The sequence below is a fragment of the Muscardinus avellanarius genome, assembly GCF_963383645.1.
Source record: "Muscardinus avellanarius genome assembly, chromosome: 14".
NCBI classification, from domain to species: Eukaryota; Metazoa; Chordata; class Mammalia; order Rodentia; family Gliridae; genus Muscardinus; species Muscardinus avellanarius.
In genome coordinates this window covers 49408470-49434455 of record NC_137800.1, presented here as the reverse complement: position 1 = coordinate 49434455, position 25986 = coordinate 49408470, and the positions used below count along the sequence as shown (strand labels likewise).

The 25986-nt window shown below is 36.8% G+C and overlaps 1 protein-coding gene across 1 annotated transcript in view; it reads left to right on the top strand.

Annotated features, from left to right (window-relative positions):
- Positions 1-20528, top strand: part of PURG (purine rich element binding protein G) — a gene marked incomplete at both ends in the record, with an annotated part of 40335 nt that extends 19807 nt beyond the window's left edge. The window contains one exon of the mRNA XM_080710171.1: positions 20430-20528. Within this exon, the coding sequence (XP_080566297.1) occupies positions 20430-20528 (99 nt within the window). The remainder of the gene's footprint in view (positions 1-20429) is intronic.
- Positions 20529-25986: the final 5458 nt, after the last annotated feature.

Here is a 25986-nt window from a genome sequence, read left to right as displayed (position 1 = left end):
ATTTCCAAATGCTATATCTGAAGGTATATTAATATTCCAACTAGAAATCCTAAAAATTAACAACAATAAAGGCAAACAATACAATTTAGAGATAGGTAAAAGACTAACATAAATAATGAATCTCCACAGATAACCAATCTTAGTTGTCTGTTGGATGGAAACTCTTGTTTCTCTGGTTCTGGTGAGTGTTACCTATTTCTTCTTTGTAGTTAATCTCTTTGAGTATTTTCTCTAGCGCTGGTTTTGAAGACATAAATTCCTTCAGTTTCTGTTTGTCATGGAAGCTTCTTATTTCTCCATCTAATTTGATAGAAAGTTTTGCTGGATAGGAAATTTTTGGCTGGAAGTTGTTTTCTTTCAGAGTTTGGAATATGTTACTCCAAGCCCTTCTGGCTCTCATGACTTGGTTTGGGAAGTCTGGAGTGATTCTAATTGGTTTGCCTCTGAATGTCACTTGGCCCTTTGTTTTTGTTGCCTTTAAGATTCTCTGCTTGGCTTCCACATTGGTCATTTTGACAATTATATGGCGTGGGGATCCTCTTCTCCGATCCTGTCTAAAGGGAGTTCTATAAGTTTCCTGGATCTGTGTATCAACCTCTTGCTCTATATTTGGAAAATTTTCTGCTATTACTTCCTTGAAGAGATTGTTGATCCCTTTGGTATCACTTTCTTTTCCCTCCTCTATTCCAATTATTCTTAGGTTAGCTCTCTTAAGATGGGCCCATATTTCTTCAATGTCAGATTCCTGCTGTTGGATATCTTTTTCTAGATTAGAAACTATGCATTCATTTTTGGATTGCTCATCTTCTAAGAGCGAGATTCTGTTCTCCATGTGGTCTAATCGGTTGTTTGTGCTTTGAATTGAGGCCTTTACTTCATTAATTGCATCCTTTATCTCTTTTTGGCTCTCTCTGAGTTCTTTTCGAAGCACCTCTATTATTTCTACAGTTATTTTCCTGATTTGATCTTCTAGAAATCTCTGATTTTCTGTTTTATCAGGTTCTGATGTTGTGGGGTTGTGCACATTCATTACTTCAGTGTTATTCCTCTTTCCCATGATTTCGGAGGTTTGTGCCTTCTCTGGGTTCTTCCCTTGGGTCACTATGGCTTCACTTAAGGTGCTCTGGATCTCGAGTCTGTATTATCTCAGACCCTACTACTCCTTTACTGGGTTGTATCACAGAGTCTCCGACCCAGGGAGTCGATAGAGGCTGCTTTAAACTATGGGGGGTGCCAGGTTGCACGCTCTCCTATGGTGTGATATCTCTGCCACCACCACTCCCTCACTGGGTCAAGTCCCAGGAGGCACAATACTGGGATTTCTCCTCTGTGGCCCGCAATTTGACTCACTGTTCTTGAGTACATAGATGTAGCTGTACTGGACTCGGTGAATTCACTGCTGCTGCCGCCGCCGGTGGCAATATGGCGCCTCTGCCACGCCCTCGGCCATGAGGCTGGCGTATTTTTTCTTCTCTGGTTTTGATTTCCACTCTGAATCCCTGCAGCGTGTGCTGAGCTCGGCCACTGGGAGCTTTAAATGCTGTCTGCGCCGAAAGATCCCGCCTGGCTGTTCCGCATCGGCTCACCTCAGCTTGCTGTAGCCGTCCGCTGAGTTCGCCGCTGCCGCCGGCAGTATGGCGCTGCTGCCGTGTCCTCGGGCGCGTGTGTCTCCTCTGTGGCCCTGAGCTCTGTTCTCAGTCCGCTTTCTCTCTGGAGCCTGGTGGTTTTTTTGTTTTTCTGGTGATGGTGTTTTCTGGCTATGAAAGGCGCTCTTTTTGTGGTAATGGAGATTGGTTGTTAGCGGGACTCTTAAGCCCCGGTTTTCTCGGTCGCCATCTTCCTTTAAAGTAGATTTTTAATAACTCAATTCTAAATGACAAATTAGTAAATTTGTTATATGGTAACTATAAACTAAAATGAGTATGAATGCTAAATTTCTGTATTTGTACTATAAAGTAATAAGGCCAAAAAATTTAGGTGCATATTATTTATACTGATTTCAAGCATCCATGGAATTTAAGAAGCCAATTCAATCTCTCCTTTTACCTCATAGTGTGCAACAGTGTGGTAGAGAGGTGAGGACACTGAGGACAGTGAGCTGCCTGAACCTGGCCTTCAGGAGGCCAGATTTATGCCCTCGCCTGGCCCTGGGTGAGTTGTTGAAGCTCTGTGGACCCCGACTTGCTTATCTATCAGTTGAGAGGCTTAGGCTAAAGTAGACGATCTCTAAGAACACTGTTCGTTTCTGTTATTCCTGGAGTCCATGACAGAGCTATAACCTCAGATTTTTTTTTTTTTTTTTTTTTTTTTTTTTTTTTTTTGGTGGGACTGGGGGTGGAACCCAGAGGCTTTCTACCTCCGGGCTATATTCCCAGAGGTTTTTTTTTTTTACTTTATTTGGAAACAGGGTCTCACTAAGTTGCTGAGAGCCTCCCAAGCACTGGGATTATAAGCATGTGCTATATTCCCAGAGGTTTTTTTTTTTTACTTTATTTGGAAACAGGGTCTCACTAAGTTGCTGAGAGCCTCCCAAGCACTGGGATTATAAGCATGTGCCACCACCCCCGGCTCTTTTTTTTTTTTTTTTTTTTTGAAAAGAGTCTCATTAAATTGTTGAGGCTGGCCTCAAAACTGCAATCCTCCGGCCTCAGCATCTGAAGTACTGACTGGGATTACAGGGCATGCACCACCATGCTTGGCTTCACTTGACCTTTATTAACCATTTTTGGCACCCTTTGTATTTTGTTATGATTTCGTACAGTGTTTATAGTGTATGCTCTAATATGTCACCGTCTGTGTGCGTGTGTGTGTGTGTACAAAGATCTTTTGGAACTAACACAAAAACTAGTTGATAATTATATATATATAGTAAATAAGACTTCTCTTTTGACTCTGTATACAAAAGCTTTAAATGTAAATTTCTTCCAGTTACAAAAGATTTTTTAGACATGCAACCTAAGTCTTATAAATATTTTTTAAATTTTAGTTTCCCATATGAAAACCCTGTCTCCATAACATGAATTTAAACTAAAAAAAAAAAAAGAAAGTATTTCTTCTTTGCATTCCCCTCTCTACCTAGAACTGCACTAATTGCTTACATCATTCCTCTTTATTTAGTCACTGCCATTCCTCTTCCTCTTCCCATTCTGCCTTTGAAATCACAGTACTTACCAGTGATTTTTAAGTGGAAACAAGTGAGAATGAGAGCGATCATATGAAAATAAGAAATATTATGATCTTTGTTTCAAAGTCAGCTTACAAATTAAGGTTTAGTTAATTAGTTAATGAGTGTGGAATCTTTTGGTTCCTGTATCGTAAATTTTACTTAGGAGGTGTTTTTTCTTTGCTTAATAAATGATGTTGTTCTTGTATTCATTCAACAGACATCAAGTGGCTACTTTGTGCTAGGCCCTGTAGTAGGAACCAGAGGTACAAAACACAAATATTTCTCTGACTTTAGCTTAAAGTGTGTCATATCCAAAATTACTTGATTCAAAGCAGCTTTTGGAGCCTACTCAAATCATTGTGGTTTTTATTTAATTTCCATGCCATGTGCCAGGCCGTGTGTTGGTATATATGAAAAGTATGTTTAGCACTATCTACTATAAAAAGCTGCATTTTCTTTTCTTTAGCAATTTATCATTTAAATATGATTAATGATCTATATTTGGTCATAGTGCTCAAAATACATTTCATTGATGCAAATTTAGAGAAATACAATGATGCTATTTTAAACAGTTTTGTCTTCCCTATTTCTCTTGATGTCCTAAAGTGAGAATAACACAGCCATTTCATGTCATGTGCCTCTTATAGTCAAGTGACAATGACTGCTTAGTCTGGAAATGGTTATGGAGCCCCATCCAGGCTCATCATAAAAGACTGCTGTGACTCTTATATGTGGGTGGCGGGTTGAGTTGGGGAGCAGATGAAGAAGGCAAGGAGTAGTGATCTACATCATTTACCTGTCTCTGCCCCAAGCATTGTAGTCATACTTGCTTTAATTATGTTTTGTTTACTCTACATACAATATATTCAGATTCCTTTTCTCCTCATGTTTGGATTTGCAAAACATCAGTGTCAACTCTACCTTACCAATGACTTAGCCAAGTGGTATAAGTCTCATTTTTTCTTCTGTGTCAGTAAATCATCAGTTGTAGTGATTTTCACTAGAGATGAAGACCATTTATAGTTAGTTATGCTTTAAAAAAAAGAGTGATCTGTCCTAACTGGACATGGTGGTGCACAACTGTAATCCCAGTGCTTGGGAGGCTGACACAGGAGGATCTCAGGTTTACAGCCAGCCTCAGCAAATTAGCAATACCCTATTTCAAAATAAAATAGGGCTGGCTATGTAGCTCAACGGTAAAATGTCCCTGGGTATAATCCCCATTATCACCAAAAGAAATGCATTCTGGGTATTTTCTTATTTTTGTCTCATCTTTAGGTTCACTCCTGCACAGTATGCCCTCAGTGTGGTGAACCCTGATCAAAGGCACAACTCTGGCATTACTCATGTCTGCACTCAGGTCTCTCTCCTGCATTCTGCCTCTGCACATCAGCCTCTGCCTCTTGAGTCTTTGAGCCTGTGTGCTTTAATCTCCCAAGCTTTCAGAACTTGACCCCTTCCTACCCTGTGATCACAGATCATGTCTCTGTACCTGTATTGCAGGGTAGCCCTTAGAAAATCTTATTTAAACAATTTAACTACTTCATTTGCAAAGTAAGTTCAGTAAATTAAAAATGAACTAGTGGGGCTAGGGATGTAACTTAGGAGAAAAGTCATAGCCCAAGATGATGGAAGTCCTTGGTGCAAGCTCCAGCACCAAACACACGCACGCACACATGCATGCAAATTTTTCCCTGGATTTTTGTGAGCTAGAAATAAACTATAACCATACAGTAAATTTGAAGCAGGCTTTTTCAAAGACCTGGTTGGAACCAGATGTGCTGGGACATGCTTGTGATCCTACTCCTTCGGAGGCAGAGACAGGATAGCTTCAGCAACTAGTGAGACCCTCATCAGCCTAGTGAGACTCTGTTTCAAAAAATAAAAATAAAATAGGGTTGGGGGTGTAGGTCAGAGGTAGAGTACCCCAGGGCTCAATTGCCAGTACCACAAAGACCTGTTTGGAAGGAATGTTCCAGGATCTTCTCAAATCAAAAACCCAAGAACCCACATCATCTTCATTTCCATCATCATGTGATGATTATTGTCAACAATGAAGACTCAAAGGCGCTGCAGTATTCTCATCGATAAACACAAAATTCAGTCCTATTCCCTATACTGTCTTTATTACTGCAAAAAATGAAAATAATATATATTTAAAATGTTTCAACTTCAGTAAGATGAATAGCATTGTGATTAAAGCTCTAAGTTGGAAATTCCACTGAATGAATGACCTTGCTCCCTATAATTCCCAGTTAACCATGTTTTCGTAGCATCACTGAATTCTAAATTTATACTTGCAGTTTGAGTTATTCTGGCCTTATATTTTGGCCCTAATATTAATATCATGTGATGATTGGTCTAATCTGTACAAATTATGTTTGTAAGTTATTATATACTTGTAGAAAGATCAATATGCCTATTGTTTTCAAGGAAAAGCATAATAGATGCTATACATTTACTTTTTGCTATGGGAGGATCCTCTGTGGCCTAGTACAGAATAGTAAACAGCAGAGACTTTGTTGTCAACTAGTACTCGGCTCAAGTCTGAATTCTATCACCTGTGTGATTTGGGGGCAATTTCTTTAACTTTATAGGTTTTTTTGAAAAATTATTCTTTCAGTATTCAGTTTATACTTACTCATCACCTGCTATGTGCTGGATAATCTAAGTCCAGGGAGTGTATCCAAAGCAACACATAAGATTCATTACCCTCTCAAAACCTAGGGTCAACCAGATACTCTTAAAGAAAAAAATATTTTTTGTGTATGGTCCTGAGAAACAGACTTAGACCAGGCAAATTCTCTACCACTGAGCTATAACCCCACCCAGTCTTAAAGAATATTAAATGTCTTTAAATACATGAAGCTGTTAGCAAAAGCCTGTCACATAATAAGCATTCAGTAAATATTAACATAAATATGAATTTTTCCCATCCCATAAAAATGGATGATACAGCCGGGTACAGTAGTACATACCTACAATCCCAGTACTTGGGAGGCTGAGACAAGAGGATCACAGGGTCAAGGCCATTAACGAGGCCCTCTCCAACTTAGTGAGACCTTGTTTCAAAATAAAAAATAAAATACGGCTGAGGGTGTAGCAGAGGTTGAAAAAAGGAGGATTCCTTAGAAAGTATAACAAAATTGTGCAAAATTAGAAGGGAGCCTTTTCTTTTTTCTCTTACCACAAGAACTCTCAGATAATAGGAGCAGCTATAATCTCCTGAAGGTACTTTCAGTCAAGGATGAAAGAGCATGTGCAAAATCTTTTGGACTGAAAACAAAAGGCACTAACTATAAAAGAAAAAATTATGCATCAGAGTCTATAAAAATTAAAATGTTCTATTCACCAAAAGACATCAGTAAGAAGCCGGGCGTGGTGGGGCACGCTTGTAATCCCCGCGCTTGGGAGGCTGAGACAGGAGGATCGCGCAGGTTCAAAGCCAGCCTCAGCTACTTAGTGAGGCTCTCAGCAACCTAGTGAGACCCTGTTTCCAAATAAAAATATAAAAAATGGGTCTGGGAGTATAGCCCGGATGTAGACTCTGGGTTCCACCCCCAATACCACCAATAAATAAATAAATAAACAAAAGACATCAGTAAGAAAATGAATAAGCAATACACAGAATAGGAAATATCAAAGTATCATTTATTCCTGGAGGAAATCATAACTACTTTGTTTCTGTTTCTAAGAAGATGAGCATTAGGCAGTTGGCATGATTTGGGGACCAGTTGGCCCAGAGCTAAAAAAAAATTACATTTACCTATTTTCTAGTATTGTATACATATCTACAGTGACTTGACAGCCTGATATTTTCTTGTCTAAATATGCCGTCAACTTTATTTTTTTTTCCCCCTGATACATCCTTCATCTTCATTTATAACGGATGGGGAAAAATCTTAAAGATGTTATGTGGGTTGTTCAAATATCTCATTTAACTGTTTCCTATAGAACTTGTATTAGATCATAGTAAGTGATTCTTCCTCTACCCAATATCTGCTTCCCTACTACTTTGCTTTAAAATCAGTGGGAAAACGTGGGCTTCATTTAGAATATTTCCGTTTTCACCTGTCAGCCAGAAGAGTTTTCTCTTTTGAGAAAACTCTCAAAGAGTTTATTCTAAAGTTGAAAACATTATTACAAGACTGTGTTTGGGAGTCATTTATTTCTGGAAGAAAAATAGCTTTTGAAGTTGGATACACACTTTACGGCATGGTTTCAGGATAATATGGAACCATTCATTATAATGTAGGCCCCAGTGACTGTCATAGAGAGGATCTTATCCAATACCATCTTGATACTCAGCTCTAAGCTTTTCGTGTGTGTGTGTGTGTGTGTGTGTGTGTGTGTGTGTGTGTGTGTGTGTTATACTGGGGATTGAATCCAGAGGAATTCTACCTCGGAGCTGTACCCCAGCCCAATTTTATTCTTTTATTTTGAAACAAGGTCTCAGGAAGGCCTTACTAAGTAGCTAAAACTGGCTGAAAACTTGCAGTCCTCCTGTCTCAGCTTGTGCATGCTTGTAAACCCAGTACTTGAGAAGCTGAGACAGGAGGATAGCGCAGGTTCAAAGCCAGCCTCAGCAACTTAGTGAAGCTCTCAGCAATTTAGTGAGACCCTGTTTCCAAATAAAATATAAAATAGGTCTAGGAGTGTAGCCCGGAGGTAGAAAAGCCCCTGGGTTCCATTCCCAGTACTACACACCAAAAAAAGTGTATGCCACCACACTCAGCTCTTCTTTCACATTTGAACTATATTTTCTCTATCTTCTCGCACAAATTCTGTTTTCTTCTGATACTCTTATACCTTTAAGCCTCTCACTCTCTGAAATGTTTGCCTGAAACATTTCATGGCCACCCATAAGTTTTGATTGTTCACTCTAGAAAGGCAAATAATGTTCTTTAGTGTCATTGAGTTTTCAAAAGGAAATTTTTATAGCTGAGAGTTCATATTGCCTTGTATCAATTTATTGTTTTTTATAATTGTGTCAATTTATATTTATGCAGCTTTAACAATTGTAATAGCAGTAATAATTAATGGCTTAAGGGTTTCAGAACTTTTTGTGTATGTGTGGTACTGGGGGTGGAACCCAGAGGTTTTCTACCTCCGGGCTATATCCCAGACCTATTTTATATTTTATTTGGAAACAGAGTCTCACTAAGTTGCTAAGAGCCTCACTAAGTAGCTGAGGCTGGCTTCGAACCTGTGTGATCCTCCTGTCTCAGCCTCCCAAGCGTGGGGATTACAAGTGTGTGCCACCACAACCGGCTTCAGAGCTTTTTTTTTAAAACTTAAGTGTAACCCAACATTTTTATTTATTTATTTATTTTTTCTGTACTGCAGATGGAACCCAGGGGCATTCTACCTTCAAACTACACTCCCAGATCTATTTTTTATTCTTTATTTTTTTTGAAACAGGGTCTCACTGAGTTGCAAAAGGCCTCACTAAATATATGAGGCTGTCCATGAACTGAGATCCTCTTGTCTCAGCTTCCCAAATGCTGGGATTACAAGCGTGTGCCACCACACTCAGCTACACTTTTACTTTTTAATTAATCTGATTTTGTAATGTGAGATAAGAAGCCACTAGGTGAGGTAAGAAATGACAATTCACTGAAAATGAAACTATCGATTTATTTATTCAACAAATACTTAACTGTATTCATCTCATAGGCCAGGCATTGTACAAGGGAAAGTGTTTGCTTTTTCATCTAATCTCAGGTAGAGATGATAATGAATAGTAAAATGATATATTTTAGATGTCTTTGATATTTTCGAATTGGGATAGCATTAACCTTTGGTAGGTTGGATCTGAAATTACAAAAAGGAATAAATTGGAAAAATAATTGTCTGGCTCATAATTGCAGTTTTAACCATGGAGATGAATAATTGTCAGAATTTGTGGATGAATTCCATTTGGGACATTACTGTTTTCTTCTTAGAAGTAATACAATTTTTTCACTTATGTACATTTAGAATGATCAGAGAGTATAATGTGATTGCTGTAAGAAACAAGGCATTCATTGAATATTTAACTCTGAAGGTAGCTTCTTTAAAGCTGGTGACCAACATTTGAAAAGTGAGATAATCATAAATTAAGCATCAATCAGTCATGCATGGTGGTGCATACCTGTAATCTTAATTCTTTTCTCTTTTTTTTTTTTTTTGTGGGTTTGGGAATGGAATCCAGGGGCATTTGACCTCCAAGCCACATCCCTTCCCCTATTTTTATTCTTTATTTTGAACCCGGGTCTCACTGAGTTGCAGAGGGCCTCACTAAATAGCTGAGGCTGTCTGCGAACTGCGATCCTCCAGTTTCAGCCTCCCGAATGCTGGGATTACAAGCGTACGCCACCACACCCAGCTGTAATCCTAATTCTTGGGAGACTGAGACAGGAGGATTGCAGGTTTGAGGCCAGAGTCAGCAACATAGCTAGACTCTTAGCAACCTAGCAAAACCCTGTTTCAAAAAAACAAAAAAATAGAAATACAGCTGAGGGTGTAGCTCAGAAGTAGAATGCCTTGGGTTCAACCCTAGTACCACAAATAATAATAGCAACAATAATAATAGAAAAATTTGAAATCCTATATACAGTTAGTTATATAAGCAGTGTTAGGTAAAATCTGCTTTCCCAACTAAAAGTTTTACTAAGCAAATCAGTCTCTTTTCTATATTCTGCTCCACCCATAGTCCTCAGCTTAAAATCTAATCTATGTCTTCTATAGCATGTGGTCCTGGATTCTACTCCAAGGCATGTTGTTCTCTATGAGATAGTTTGTCTTTTTTTTCTTTTTTTTTTTTTTTTTTTGGTGGTGGTGGTACTGGGGATGGAACCCAGGGGCTTTCTACCTCTGGAATGCACTCCCAGACCTATTTTATATTTTATCTGGAAACAGGGTCTCTTAAGCCAGCTGAGGCTGGCTTCGAACCTGCATGATCCTCCTGTCTCAGCCTCCCAAGCACAGGGATTACAAGCGTGCACCACCACGCCTGGCTCTATGACATAGTTTGAAGAGAGAAGTTTGAAACCTCTGATGCATCAGAGGTTTGGTTATAACATTTTATAATTTTTTAGGGGGTGGAATACTGGGAATTCAACCCAGGGGGACCCTACCTCTGAACTACACCCCTAGCCCTATTTTACTTTTATTTTGAAAGAGGGTCTTGCTAAATTTCTGAGGCTTGCCTCAAAACTGTGATCCTCCTGGCTCAGCCTCCCAAGTATTGGGCTTACAGGCATGTGTCACCACTCCCAACAACATTTTTTATTAATATTTACATAGAGTGAAATACAAATATCCTAATATGCCATTCAATCAGTTTTCACTAATATGGAGACACAAAACATTTCTCTCACCCTAAAAAGTTACCATGTTCCTTTCCTTCACAGTCAGTATCCCCTCTCCCCCTACCATCCCAACTTCCAAAAGCAACCATGATCTGATTTCTATAACATGTTAGTTTTGTCTATTCTGGAATTTCATATAAATTAATTGTACTCTTTGTGCTTTTGTTGTTTTTGTTCTACCTAGTAGATTTGAGATTGTCCATACTGTTGATTAAAAATAAATTATTTCTTTTTATTGCTGATGAAACTTGTTTAAAACAGGAAAGAAATAAGCAGATCTTCAGAGTATCTGGACTGACACATAGCTACTATAAAAGCCAGAGTGGCAAATCTGGAATAAAAATGCAGAGAGAGAAAACACTTTCTAATATTAATACTAAGTGACAGTACTCCCAGCATTCAAACAACTCTCCCACCGTAAGTAGTGTTATGTGAATCAAGAGATACTTTGGGGATATTCTAACACATTCTACTGAAGCCAGAGACACCAGGTAAGTACACCACAGTAACTGCATTGGCGATAGAGCTGTTATTTCCCTCTCTTTCTGGTACTACTTTGACTTCAGAAAGTAAATGTAAAAAATAACCACAAGAGAAGAGATACTTTTTTTAGTGTCTCTATTATCAAAGCATACTGGAAAGAATTTTCCACTGTTTATCAATATGGTTATGCCTCAGTTACTATTATGTATTTGGAGTGGAAGAAGTTACTGGGAACTGCGTAACTCAGAGGCATTCTACCTTCAAGCTACACCCCTAGCCCTTTTAATTATAATTTTTTGAAACAGGGTCTCACTAAGTTGCTGAGGTTGGCCTCAAACCTGTGGTCCTCTTTTCCCAGCCTCCCAAGTACTGGGATTACAGGTGTGTGCCACCGTGCCCAGCTTGCTATACATTTTTAAAATGACATAATATAGATATGAACTCACATTTATTATTAAAAATTCACTTTGCTCTGTAATTTTTAGCAATGATTATATAAATGAAATAAGAGCAGATACTGTAAGAGCAAAATCAGGTTGCATTTTTGTTTTTAACAGAACACTATTCATACCAGCAGAATTTTACATAACTAAATAAAGGAGAGGATTGAGCTGACCTTTGGCTAGTGCATCTCCATCCTCACCACCTCCTCCTCTAAGTCTGCAGGAACACAACGTGATCCCAGAACAAACACTGTCGCCTACCAAGAACATAAGCAGCCACTTTGCTGCCTTTATGGAAAGTTAGTATGTCGTTTTCAGTGTTTATATAGTAAGCAAGAGAAAGAACCGCCATATAGTACTGTAACACATCAGTTCTATGTGAAAAATTACCCAAATGAAATAAGAAATTCAGTACTAAAAGTATGTTAATTAAGTTTCCAATTACTCTTTTTCTCTAATTCTCTCTTCTTCACTTCTCTTTCTTTCATTTCCTACCCATCACTAAGTACTCCACTTTCCTTCTCCGTGCTCATACTTCTTTTTCTCCTTCTGGTTCCTAAATTATATATTCATATTTCATTCTGATCACTCCAAAAATACTGAAATGAAACTTCTCTTTAACATGACCTACTTTAATATAGAATTTGGCATGTCTTGCTTTTCATAAAAAGTCAGTTACGTTTGAATTCCCAAGGAAACCTCATTAGTATAATGTAACCTATTAGGCAAACCAATGGTGCCATCATACTAGCCTCAAGGTTATATGTTCTCAACTCTAAAGATTGATAACTAATGTCAAGCAGTTGTGCATAAGTTGAATCTTCCCATCATTTTAGTTGTAGTAATTAATATTAATAATGTTTCCTGCCAGATAGGAAAATGAGGATATGGCCCTTGTCCCCATTTGAATATGAGAAATGGTACCCACTTAATGTTATAAAGGTAAAGCGATCTCAGGCTATGGATTAAAGAAGTATAAACTTAATTTCTCAGTGAGTATACTCTACTCAGAAAGTTTTGAAAAGTCCTAGCTAAACAATTAAAGCTGATTATAAGTCCTTTTTTTTCTCCTGCCATCTACTTCTCTCCGTATTTGGTCCTAACAAATGTTGAGTTTTAGGAGGCTAGAGATGTTGCTCAGTGGTAGAGTGTGTGCTTAGCATGTGCAAGGCCCTGGGTTCAATCCCCAGAACCAGGAAAAAAAATGATTTTATAGACTTTTACTTCCTGTTTCTTATTTATGCTTTTGTTGCTTCTTACTCAAAATTTTGTAAATTTTTTTTTTTTGTGTGTGTGTGTGTGTGTGGTACTGACTGGGGTTCCACCCTTCTACCTCCGGGTGACACTCCCAGACCCATTTTTATATTTTAATTGGAAATGGTCTCTTAAGCCAGCAAGGCTGGCTTCGAACCTGCACAATCCTCCTGTGTTCGCCTCCCAAGCACAGGGATTACAAGGGTGTGCCACCATGCCCAGCTAAAATTTTGTAATTTGAAGTGCTGTTTTATTTAAGTTAGAAATTCAAACTCAATATGAAAACTTTGCATTTTTCCACTGATACTATTTAAAACCATAACTGATTTTTACAAGAAACAATTTCACCTTCCTGTCTTTGAAACAGGAAATGAGGTCACGAATCACATATCATTGATGAAACCAACCTATTCTTTAAACAAAAAGTTCATGTAAAGTGGAAGGAATAAGAACAAACTCCTAGACACTAGTTTTATATTATAAAATATTATAAATATCAATATTATATTGGCTTAATTTAAATTGAATTATTCAGAATTTAAAGGTTTTTCATGGTATTGTTGCCAAAGGAGAAGTAAAAATTTAAAGAAAACATCCAAGCCAGGAGTGGTGGCACACAGTTGTAATCCCCGTACTTGAGAGGTTGAGATAGGAGAATTGCAGGTTCCCAGCCAGCCTCAGCTACTTAGTGAGGTCCTCCACAACTTAGTGACACCTTGTTCCAAAATAGAGAATAAAAAATAGGACCAAGGGTGTGGCTTGGAGGTAGAATGCCTCTAGGTTCAATTCCCAGTAACACACACACACACACACACACACACACACACACACACACACATCAATACTTACAATTGCTCAAGAATTCCAAAACATTAAGCTTTTGGGGTTTAACTTTTCCTTAAAAAGAAAATATATTTTAATACTATATAAATTCCTATATTATCAGAGAAAGAACCTGTTAGCAAAATAAGGATTTTAGAACTCAAAAAAGACTTTGAGATCATCTAGTCTAACCTCTTCATCATCCACCCAGTTCAATAAAATCACTCTCTTCTCAAGGGTTTTAGCTTTCCTGCTCTAATTGCCAAAAAACTGAATAAACACAAGTCCTCAGATTCCTCACTGCTGTGTACATGTGACTGGCTTTGCATTCCCTTCTGATGTTTGCCACATCATGCTAATGATTGCAGCTGTGAGGATCATTTTCCTGATCATTCTCCTTGAATTAAGAATTATGTACTGTTTACAGAAGCGCAACTTTTAACTCTAATGCCTGGCAGAGGTACAGAGGAATAATTGAAAGTTTTAGGAGTAAATGTAGTAACAGTCAATGATGTCATTGATACTCTGGAGAATGCATTATAATGAACTGTCTTGTAGTAACTAAAAATGAGTACTACTACTTACATAGGACTAGTAATGCTACCTACCCTATTGTACTGAAGAAGTAAAAGAAGACCAGCACACCTTTTTAGAAGGAAGGGGAGAAGGCAGATACTTATTTTGTATACTGCCTGAGCTAAACACTTTTCTAGGTCTAGATATTACAGCAGACAGCAAGATCCAGTCTTTGGCCCCAAAGAGCATACAGTATGCTCAGCAGAGAGTAATGCCAGGTAACTGTCTACAGAGTAGAAAATCCTCATCAGACCATTACAAGCCCTGTGCAGTCCACCACTGAACAGCAAGTTATTAACTGCCTTTCCCATGAGGATACAGTGGGAAATAACTGCTATCACTATTGAGACATTTTGTACATGTAAGTGCTATAAAAGAGGTGAATAATATAAAAAAGCAAGACTAAATAATATAGTAGGAATGTTTCTCATACGTATGCTCATAGTATTTATGTTAACACTATACAACTGCTACCTGGGAAAAATTATTTTAGGTTAAATACAGTTGCCTACTCAACTTTCATAAAGTCAAAAAATATCTGTGCATCTTAGCAAGAGAAATTGTAGAATCTTAAATTGTTTGAGGTACTACAAGAACTAAATAAAATTATAATATCACACATAGAATTTCCATATGTCTACACCTTCTATTAAGACTCTTGCATTTCATTGTTTAAAGTATTCTTATAATTTTAAATGCTGAAATGAGCAAAGCCTATTTATTATTTACTAACAAGGGATTATAGTTTTATATTCAGAAATGATGAGAAGGTTCTGTGGATGAACATCTATTCATTCCAGGCTTAGCCTGTTGGTATGTTGGGTTGAGGGAGTTATCAGTGGTTCATTATTCCTATCATTTTCTGATTTTACTAATACTGTTAAAGTTTAATTTTCTCAAAAGATAGGATATCATTTTTTGTGTGTGGGGGTCTGGGGATGGAACCCAGGGGCATTCTACCTCCGAGCTACACCCCCTGCCCTATTTTTTATTCTTTATTTTGAAACGGTCTCACTTAGTTGCAGAGGACCTCACTAAGTAGCTGAGGCTGTCTGCAAACTGCGACCCTCAGGTTTCAGCCTTCTGAATGCTGGGATTACAAAGGTGCACCACCACACCTGGCAGGATATCAATTTTTATCCCAGTGTTTATCCTCAAAAGACAAAGAAACTATGTATGTAACACCACATTTCTTTCAGATGCTTTTTTTGATTTTTGTTTTGTGGTGCTGGGCATCAAACCCAGAGCCCTCTACCACTGAGCTATCTCCCAAACCCAAAAGCATTTACGTAGTCATTCTTATATCTAACATTGAAAGTCTCAAACTGTAGGAAAAGGAAGGAATCTTTCTTTTACAGTCACTTTCATGTCTGTGGTATAATCCTAATATTACATTAATACTTTCACCAGCATTATCTAATTTTTCTTTTTTGTTATTGGGGACTATTACCATTAACAACTTTAATATTTAATAATACCATTAATACTTTTACTAGAATTTTCTATTCTTTCTTTTTTCTTTTTCCTTGTTCCTGGGGACTGAACCCAGGAGGAGTCTACCTCTGAGCTAGATACAATGTCTTCTTATTTTTATTTTTTATTTTGAGTCAGGGTCTCCCTAGGTTGTCCAGGCTGGCCTTGAACTTGCAATTTTCTCACCTCAGTACTTCAAGTTGCTGGGTGTGCTCCCCACACACCCAGTACCAATATTTTTACTCTAATTAAAGGGAGCACTATACCACAACGTTAAGTCTGTGGCATAACAGAACCCAACCCACCTATCATTGAGAATCATGATCGTACATTTTCTCTTTCCCTTGAAGAGTATAATTTTTTGGTCGAAGTTTATAATGAGGCAACTCTCTAATCTCATCATACTCAGAAATAAGAAAAACATTCAAAATTTAAATTTATATGCATGCCATTTATATGAATAAAACTAATACAATTATTACATAGAAAAGAGACTTCCATTTTTAATTATCTTTCCCTGATTGGCCAGTAATATGATGAACTTTGACCCATTTGCTTATTATGCTCATTATTTTATTTGTTTCAAATATTGGTGCTCTAGTCTCTGTTGTCCTTTTGTTGTCATTATATTTTCTCTAAATTTCCAGTTAATGTTTATATTTAGAATAAAGAGAAGCATGAAAATCTATAACCCAAGCATCATTTTTGCTGTTCTTCATAGAAATGAGTAATTAAGACTAGAAACTTCAGTATTTTATACTGTTTCCAATATTTGGCTTTTAGATAATATTGTCACTAGTGATTTAAGAGAGTAAGTATAATATGTAGTCAAGTGGATAAAAACAGGATAACTAAACCAACATATTTTTAAGCATATGACTCTGTGTGTTACGTGGCAGAGTATTTTCCCAAAACAAGCTCTCATGGTGTTTTCAGTTTCTATGGAATACATTCACTATATTTGGATTTGAATCTTCTTAATGACAAAGTCTCCTCATGGTTATTTCTTAAAATGCACACCCACTATACTGTCTTTAGAAAGTATAATTCATCTTTCTAGCTATATTTGTGCTAAGCCTGTGAAACTGTGCTATACTAGTATGGAAAAGGTAAAATTGTATATGTATATGTATTTAGATTTTGACAAGTAGATCATGTACATTGTGCATTTGAGAAAAATATTTGACAACTCATGACCCTTGGTAAAGGAGTATGCAATTACAAAGGGTTAGCCACTTTAATTTTTTTTTTAACCCTGGAATTACTCTTACAAGGCTTTAAATTCAAAACCAAACCCATTTCTACAATTAGCACTTTTTTCCTACTGATAATTCCTGTGTGAGTTACTGCTTTCCTCTTCTACCCTGACCTCAAAATCTTTAACTTAAAGAACATTTTAAATTAATCCAGGGGTAATCAGAAAAACATTTTATGGCCGGGCGCAGTAGTGCACGCTTGTAATCCCCACACTTGGGAGTCGGAGACAGGAGGATCACACAGGTTCAAAGCCAGCCGTGCTGGCTTAAGAGACCCTGTTTCCAAATAAAAAAGTATAAAAATAGGTCTGGGAGCATAGCCCAGAGGTAAAAGGGTTTCCAGGAACCCCAGAACCACCAAAAAAAAAAGAAAGAAAGAAAGAAAGAAAGAAAGAAAGAAAGAAAGAAAGAAAGAAAGAAAGAAAGAAAGAAAGAAAAACATTTTATTTAACAAAGCCATTTAATCTTGTACCTAATTTTAGTAGTCTTTTCATAAAATAACTAAATTCCTAAAAATGAATATTCAAACATTTTAATTAGTTAAAACAACTGAGCAAGCTGGATGTGGTGGCACATGCCTGTAATCTAGGTTCAAGGACAACAAATAGTAAAATTCTAGAGAGACTCTGTTTCAAAAACAAAAAATAAAAATGGCTGGTAGTATAGCTCAGAGGTAGAAAGCCCCTGGCTTCAGTTGGCATGGTGGTACACACTTGTAATCCCAGTACTTGGGAGGCTGAGACAGGAGGAACATGGGTTTGCAGCCAGCCTCAGCTACTTACTTAGTGACACCTTGTTTCAAAATAAAGAGTAAGAAATAGAGATGGGGATGTAGCTCAGAGGCAGAATGCTCCTGGGCTCAATCCCCAGTACCACAGGAGGGGGGGGGGGAAGCAATTGAGCAGTTGGTAATTATATAGTCATTATTTATCCTAAAATTTGGACCTGCCTAGATAACCAAGTACAAAAATATGCTTAAAACACTCCCACATCCTCTAATACAATAAATAGAATTCTGTTTGACTATATATACTGTTTGACTATTTGGTTACCAGTGATTTACTGTAATATACCCATGGGTAGTAGAAGCAAAATTAATAAATGCTTGACATTGGATGACATCAATACAGATTATGCATACACTGTTGCAATAAGAAGTATTCACTGTGCCTGTATCTGAAGAAGTTACAGTTGGTTTTCTCTGGCCTTTTTCATTTTAGGCTCCACAATCATTTTAAATGTGAAGACAACAGGATATATGAATGAGTGAAAAAAATGATGACCTCATTTGCCATAGATTAAATATTCTGTTGAATTTTTTGAGGAACATTGACTGCTGTGCATTTTGACATATACCAGATTGTGCACAAGCAACATGTGAGTCCTATGTATAAGTCACAACATTTAGAAATTATACATCCTTACCTTTCCCCACAAAATGAATTCAGAATTGACAATTCAAATTTGTAAATTTAAGGTGCTAGTTATTAAAGATTATTATATGGATTGAAAGATTAAATACTATAAGAGCTACAAAAGAATGCTAATTAACAATGTAACCCCATATACTATCAAACTTCTGATAATATTGGGTTTTTATAAAGCCTTAAAATATTTTAGTGAAAAAATTTAATTACCTGAAAAAGAAGGCACTTTATTACCTTAAACTAGCTATTTGTCTATATAGATTTGTCTATATCTCTTAAAATATTATTTATCCTTTTATAAATTTATCATAGTTATATGTTTTCTAAAGCCACTCAAGAGTAAAATAGAATAAATCAAAATATTTTAACAGAAAAATATGTTACAAAATATAACCAGTGAGCAATACCAAAACTCAAGAGTAAAAAATGTACATGGAATACTGACTGGCAAAACTGTCTGTTAGTCCACAATCATTTGAAGTTAAAACATTATAAAATTTGAAGACTTTCACTGAAAAGTTTTTTGACAGTTTTTATTTTTAAATCTTCTTTTTAGCCGGGTGTGGTGGCGCACACTTGTAATCCCAGTACTTGGGAGGCTGAGACAGGAGGATCCTGGGTTCAAGGCCTGCCTCAGCTACATAGTGAGGACCTCCAAAACTTAGTGAGACCCTGTTTCAAAATAAAAGAATAAAAAATTGGGCTGGGGTGCAGCTTGGAGGTAGAATGCCTCTGGGTTCAATCCCTAGCAACACACACACACACACACACACACACACACACACACACACACACACAATCTTTTTAATTGTTACTACCCTGTCTTGAAATGTTGATCAAATATAAAGGCAATCAAAATTATTAAGCTAGCCTATCATAACTCATTCTTGTTTCAGTTGAGTTTTTAAGGTAGCATTAAATAATCTGTTTTGTTGTCTCTTTGCTCAAGTCAATGATTCATGGGGACTTATCAAATTTAAATTATCCACATAAATGTGTTGCTGTGTATGGTGTTTTCAGGAAATTGGTAGTTGATTTATGCAATGGAAGTAATCCAGAAAAAAAAGTGTAGAATAATTTTTTGTAAGTATTCAACCCTCTTGAGTTAAACTTAATATTTTCTGACTTTTATAAGGATAGGCTACCTTTTATCTAAAAATATTGTTCAAAAGAAGAATATTTCAAAGTGAACAAACCTTGCTTTCTTTTTTGCTTGAGAACAGTATACTTTTTTCAAAAAAATTTTTAGAAATTTTTTCTATAATGTTACTTATTTTGAAGTCTTTCTCTGTATAGCCATTTTTCTATCTCTGGTTATAAATGTTTTACTTAATGCAAATGCAGTTTCATAGATGAAGTCATCACTACATGGTATAGAAAGGAGTCAAGTTTATCACCTCTATCCTTATCAAGGAGAGACTAAAGACAGATTAATTCCATGTCAGTTGTTTGGTTTGTCTTTTTGTTTTCTTTTTTTAATAAGATATATTAACCCAAAGGTGTTAATGTCAAGGCATGAACAATCTTAAATGTAGATATATTGAGTATTTTGTGATGCTGAATAACAGACTTTTTTTGAATCTCTGTGATGCTAAATATTTTCCTTAGAAAGTTTTGTTTAACGTTAGATTGTTGTTCTGAACGATGTTGGTCCTAGTGGGATTTTTTAAAATTTGGAAAACAAACGCATGTATTACGAGTATAGAAATGGTGAATTGTAAACTTACCGTATAGTACTGATTCTATTTTCAAAAATGTTTCACTGTTAAATATAGAAAACGTAAAATTGCTGCTGTACTGTAACTGAGTAATTTTTCCTAAATGACCCTGTTATCACTATTCCAGAATTAGAAATTGGGCAGATACATGCTTAATTCATGTATCTGCCTACATGCTTCAAGGTATATTCGTCTCTTGCTGAGTAAAAATATTTTTTCCTTGGCATCAATGCATTGAGACCTGAATATGCCTGTATCTGTTCTTATTGCACATTTCTTACACAGTATCTTCTCATAGGCCAGAATTGGCCTGGGCACAACTAAACATTGAGGGTTTGTTACATGCTTTCTAACAGAAAGATTTTCAATAATTTTAGTTATGAGTTTGTACAATGAAAATGGTGGAGTTCCCTTTAAATATTCATATTTGCTAAATTTAAATTAATATTTTTTCTTTAGCTCACAAGTTACCCTAATTCCAGAGAGATTATCAGCCCTTTTCACTGTTGTCAAATCAAGCATAAGAATTATGATACTACAAAAACAGTTGTGGAATAAGTCTCTTATGTACACAAAAGCATTTGGTGAAAGAAATGCACCGGAGCTCGTCACAAATCCAAGGCTTGTGTACTTGGCATTCCTCTCCAGAAGGGAAGACAAGTACCAACACCACAAGCATCATGTCCAAACTGATCCCACGTGGAAACCGTCCACCATACCAGAGTACTTCTCCATTCTATCAGGCTCTTGGGTTTTTGTTTGTTTAATTGATCAAAGCTTTCGGTTTTCAGACCACTGTCTGTCAGCATTGAAGCAGAAGATACATAGGTTCGAAAATGCTTTCTTAAGATACCATGTAACTATCTAACTCTGAATTTAAAAACTGAGGGTAGGAGGGATGATTTCAACCCACTGCCTCTGACAAGAAACGTTTTTTCCAATCTGTAACTGCTGTAGTGTTAACAGGGTACAGGGTGTTTTTTGTCCTGTATTGTACTTAAAAGGTTCTCATTGGTTGTGATTGTATTGTACTGTATGAAAAAATCATAACTTGCCTTGTATTGTTCATAATAGACCACACCATGTACTACTTCAGTTTTCCTGTTCCAAGTTTTTCAGTGATGCATGTTAACAGTTAGGTCCTAAAATTCTGTGGTGCTAATTCTTCCATATCCAATGGTGCTTTTGTGGATGCTAACTGCACACATGCTGAACAAAGCTTGAAGTTCAAAACCTTCCTTCCTCTGTTTATATGAAGTAAAAGAAACGAATTTGTCTCAAAGTATCACTGACAATCTAATAAACTGGTTTATACGTGCAATTAGTTTGGGTTCTTATTTTTTCAGAAATCACCTCAGTTCCACTGGGCCCCAAACGCTGATCTTACCATGTGTTTATTTCATTACTTCATTTGTGTCCCAAATCCATGGTATCTTTAGAAATTAAAACCAGTTGATCTAGCTTCTAAATTAATGTAGGTTCTATGAAAACTAGTCTTATCAGACCTGGGAATAAGTAAGCTGAGAAGACCAAAAATGTGCCAGAAAAGTGCCTCCATCTATTTGATACTGAATTAATAGTTTTTCATCTGGTTGAATCAGAAGGTAATATTTGCATGAAAGCAAGAATGCCTTCATATTACTCAGATGACACTGAAAAGGCCAGCCTGACCAGCTCATATTTAAAGTAAACTTTTTTTTCCCCCTGGAAGCCCTTCTACCTCCGGGCTACACTCCCAGACCTATTTTATTTTTGGGAAGACGGTCTCTTAAACCAGCGCAGCTGGCTTCGAACCTGCGCGATCCTCCTGGCTCCACCTCCCAAGCGCGGGGATTACAAGCGTGTGCCACCAGGCCCAGCTTTAAAGTAAACGTTTTGGGAGCTGGGGATTTAGCTCAGTGGTAGAGTACCTGCCCTGGGTTCAGTTCATGTAACAGCAAAAAATATTAAATTAAAAATAAAAGTTTTGTTCCTAATTTATGAAAACAAGAGCAAAAAAAAGAAAGAAATGAGAATGTGCCAGAACAAACTGACATGTATCAGATGATGTGGCAAGGGTTCTATGGATTTTGTTTTATTGCTCTTTTGTGGGTTTTTAGTTTGTTTTTAGTTTTGTGGGTTGTTTGTTACTGAGGACTGAATCCAGGGGCATTTTGTCTCTGAGCTACACCGCCAGATATATATATATATATATATATATATATATATATATATATATATTTTTTTTTTTTTTTTTTTTTTTTTTTGCAGTACTGGATATGGAACCCAGAAACATTCTACCTACGAGCTACATTCCCAGCCCTGTTTTTTAGTCTCTTTTATTTTATTCTATTTTATTTTTGTGGTACTGGGGGTAGAACCCTGGGGCTTTTCTACTTCTCCCAGACCTATTTTATACTTTATTTGGGTCTCACTAAGTTGCTGAGAGCCTCACTCAGTAGCTGAGGCTGGCTTCGAACCTGTGCAATCCTCCTGTTTCAGCCTCCCAAGCACGGGGATTACAAGCATGTGCCACCACTCCTGGCTGGTCTCTTTTATTTTTGAAACAACGTCTCATTGAGTTGCGAAAGTCCTAGCTAAGTGGCTAAGGATATACTCCACGATCCTCAGCCTCCTGAATGCTTATTTTTAAATTTGAAACAGGATCTCACTAAGTTATTGAGGGCCTTCCTAAATTGCTGAGGCTGGCCTCAAATCTGATTCTCCTGTCTCAGCCTACCAAATACTAGAATTATGAGATGCAGCACCACGCCTGATTATTTCATGGGATTTTTATTATTATTTTTTTTGGGGGGTGGTACTGGGGATCCTGGAAGCCTTTCTACCTCCGGGCTACACTCCCAGACCTATTTTTACATTTTTATTTGGAAACAGGGTTTCCTAAGCCAAAGCACGCGACTGGCTTCAAACCTGCGCAGTCCTCCTGTCTCTGCCTCCCAAGCGCAGGGATTACAAGCGTGCGCCACCACGCCCGGCCTATTTCATGGGATTTTAAACTTCAGCATCTATACTAAGAGTCAAAGCAGTAAGACAAGGGAAGGTAGGGCTGTTTCTTCCAAGCCAGAGATAAATTCAGTATTAAGACATATGCAAATTTGCATTCTGACTTTAGTATCTGGCTAGATGCACAGGGAATGTTAAATTTTAAAAAGAAAAGAAAAAACTGGAAAATACATTAATGCCCCTCAAGAAATAATCATGACCTTAAGTAGAAAATGATCAAACTATCAGTATACCTGAATGGGACTAATAACTGAAATGACGTTCCTGAACTACTGCAGTTCTTAGTTACAGGAAGAGTTTAAGGCACAATAATTTTGCCAAAAATAATTAAATCATGTCTGAATTCTGACATCAAAAAATGAAGTTTAGAGACTAGAACCTATGAGAACAGTGGACTTGCTTTCCCGTGACTCTCATGGACTCGCACAATATTTACTAAATGACAGTTTCTCCCAGAGATATTTCTACAGGATATATATAGCATTACATTATATAGAAATTGGCAAATAATAAATGTAATACAAAATAATTCTACATTTTCTCTAATGAAGAAGAGAAAGGTAAGTCTATAAATGTCTTAGAAGTTATTTTCTATGCTAATATCTTGCCTGCTTATAAAAAAATTAATTCTATTTTTATAAAAGGCTGAGAAAATAAATGAGTGGCTTTTAGGAAAAATGTATCTATATGAAAAGATCTCTAATTTAAAACCTATCACCAACAAAATTGTATGTTAATGTTCACCATAATGTATTTACCATTTAAATTTTTTATTCTCAAAAGATTGTACAGCTCTAGCCAGGCGCAGGGGTGCACATCTATAATTCTAGCACTTGAGAGGCTGAGACAGGAGGATCACAAGTTCAAGGCAACCTCAGCAAATAAGCAAGTCTCTTGACAATTTAGCAAAACTGTTTAAAAAGAAAAAGGATGCCGGGCGTGGTGGCGCACGCTTGTAATACCCACGCTTGGGAGGCGGAGACAGGAGGATCGTGCAGGTTCGAAGCCAGACGTGCTGGTTTAAGAGACCTTGTTTCCAAATAAAAATATAAAGTAGGTCTGGGAGTGTAACCCGGAGGTTTCCAGGAACCCACCAAAAATAAATAAATAAATAAATTTAGGTCAACATTAGAGCCAGGCGTGGTGGCGCACGCTTGTAATCCCAGCATTTGGGAGGCTGAGACCGGAGGATCGCGGTGTGCTGACAGCCTCAGCTACTTAGTGAGGCCCTCTGCAACTCAGTGAGACCCTGTTTCAAAATAAAAGAATAAAAAATAGGGCAGGGGGTGTAGCTGGGAGGTCAAATGCCCCTGGGTTCCATCCCTAAACCCGCAAAAAAAAAAAAAAAAAGAAAGAAAGAAAGAAAGAAAGAAAGAAAGAAAGAAAGAAAGAAAGAAAGAAAAAAAGAAAAAAAAAAGGGCTGAGAATGTGAGGGTTTCATTCCCAGCACTCCAAAAAATTAGCTTTTGGGGGGGTATTGAAATTATTTTTAAAACTCATCAGCATTAAGTAAACTGAATGCACTTTGAAAGTTTGGTTCATTTAAGAAAATAATATTTAAGGGTTTTTTTTAGATTATACAGTAATATCTGTCCTTATAGGTTTATCAGCCTTATTTTCTATAAAAATAGGAAAAAGAGAAAGTAGGTAAGTCTATAAATGTTTTAGAAGTTATTTTCTATGCTAATATCTTGCCTGATTATAAAAAGAAAAATTAATTCTATTTTCATGAAAGGCTGAGAAAATAAATGAGTTGCTTTTGGGGAAAAATTGTATTTTCTGCTTCTAAAACAATAATTTGCCTTAAAGATCTTAAGCTCAGGATGTTTTCTTTAAGTCCGGATATTTTCCATCGAGTAAAACCTTTTGAAATAATTTAGACACTGTAAACCAAAATGTAGTCATCTTAGAGAAATAATTTTTCTCATCATCAAGAATTGCTCTGAGTTTGGAAGTAGCTAACCAATAGTAATAATCTTAAGAAACAAATAACCCAATCTACATCATTTCAGGTTTATCTTCCTTGATGTGTCTGTGTGTGTGGTGTGGTGTGGTGTGGTGTGTGTGTGTGTGTGTGTGTGTGTGTGTGTTAATGGGAATTGAATCCAGGGGCATTCTACCTCAAAATTCTACCCCTAGCCCTACTTATTAATTGATTGATTGATTGATTGAGGTCTTGCTAGGTTGCTGAGAATCTTACTGCATTGCTGCGGCTGTCCTCAAACCTACAATCCTCCAGTCTCAGCCTCCCAAGTAGTGTTCTTTCTTAAAACAAAACAAAACAAAAAACTGTTGAAGTGCATACATACTGATTCACATTAGGACTAAAGGTTACTTTTCTTACCTTCTACCATATCGTTGGATGGGGTAGATGTAAAAAGACTCAGAGAAAATCAATAAAAAAGTCATACAATTCACATAAAAATAAATGAGTAATAGTGCATGGGGCTAAATAAATCATAAAATGCAGCAAGCCCAGCACTATACATATTCTCCTAAATTGGTCTCATATTTTTAATGCTTTTTGCAAAGTATATTGGCTACTGTAAAAGGTTTAACAAAAGACCAGCTCATAAAGATTAAAAGGACTCTATGAACAAAAGGGCTGGCCCTCAGTTTTGCTTGTTTAGAAACTCCATTTTATTAGTTCATTCTGAGCAAAATTCACTAGAGACTTCCTTTACACATGATTATAAAACATCTTGAGCACCAGAAAAGCAATGGAGAAACCAATTAATTTACAACAAAAAATAAAGTGTTACTCCTAGGGAGTAGGACTGGAAAGAAGCTGTATGTAAAAGGTAGACTTGGAATTTTGCCTTTATACTTGTTTTATATTTGATAAGCATATATTGCTTTATAATGCAAAAAATAACTTTTTAGAAGAAAGAAATAAATGTTAGAAAAACTAGACTACCTTTGTCAACTGGTTAGTATGGTTTCTCAGTAGAAAAATCAACTTCTAAAACCTAATTAACATCAGAATATGGCTTGGCAAGTAGAAAGTCAGATA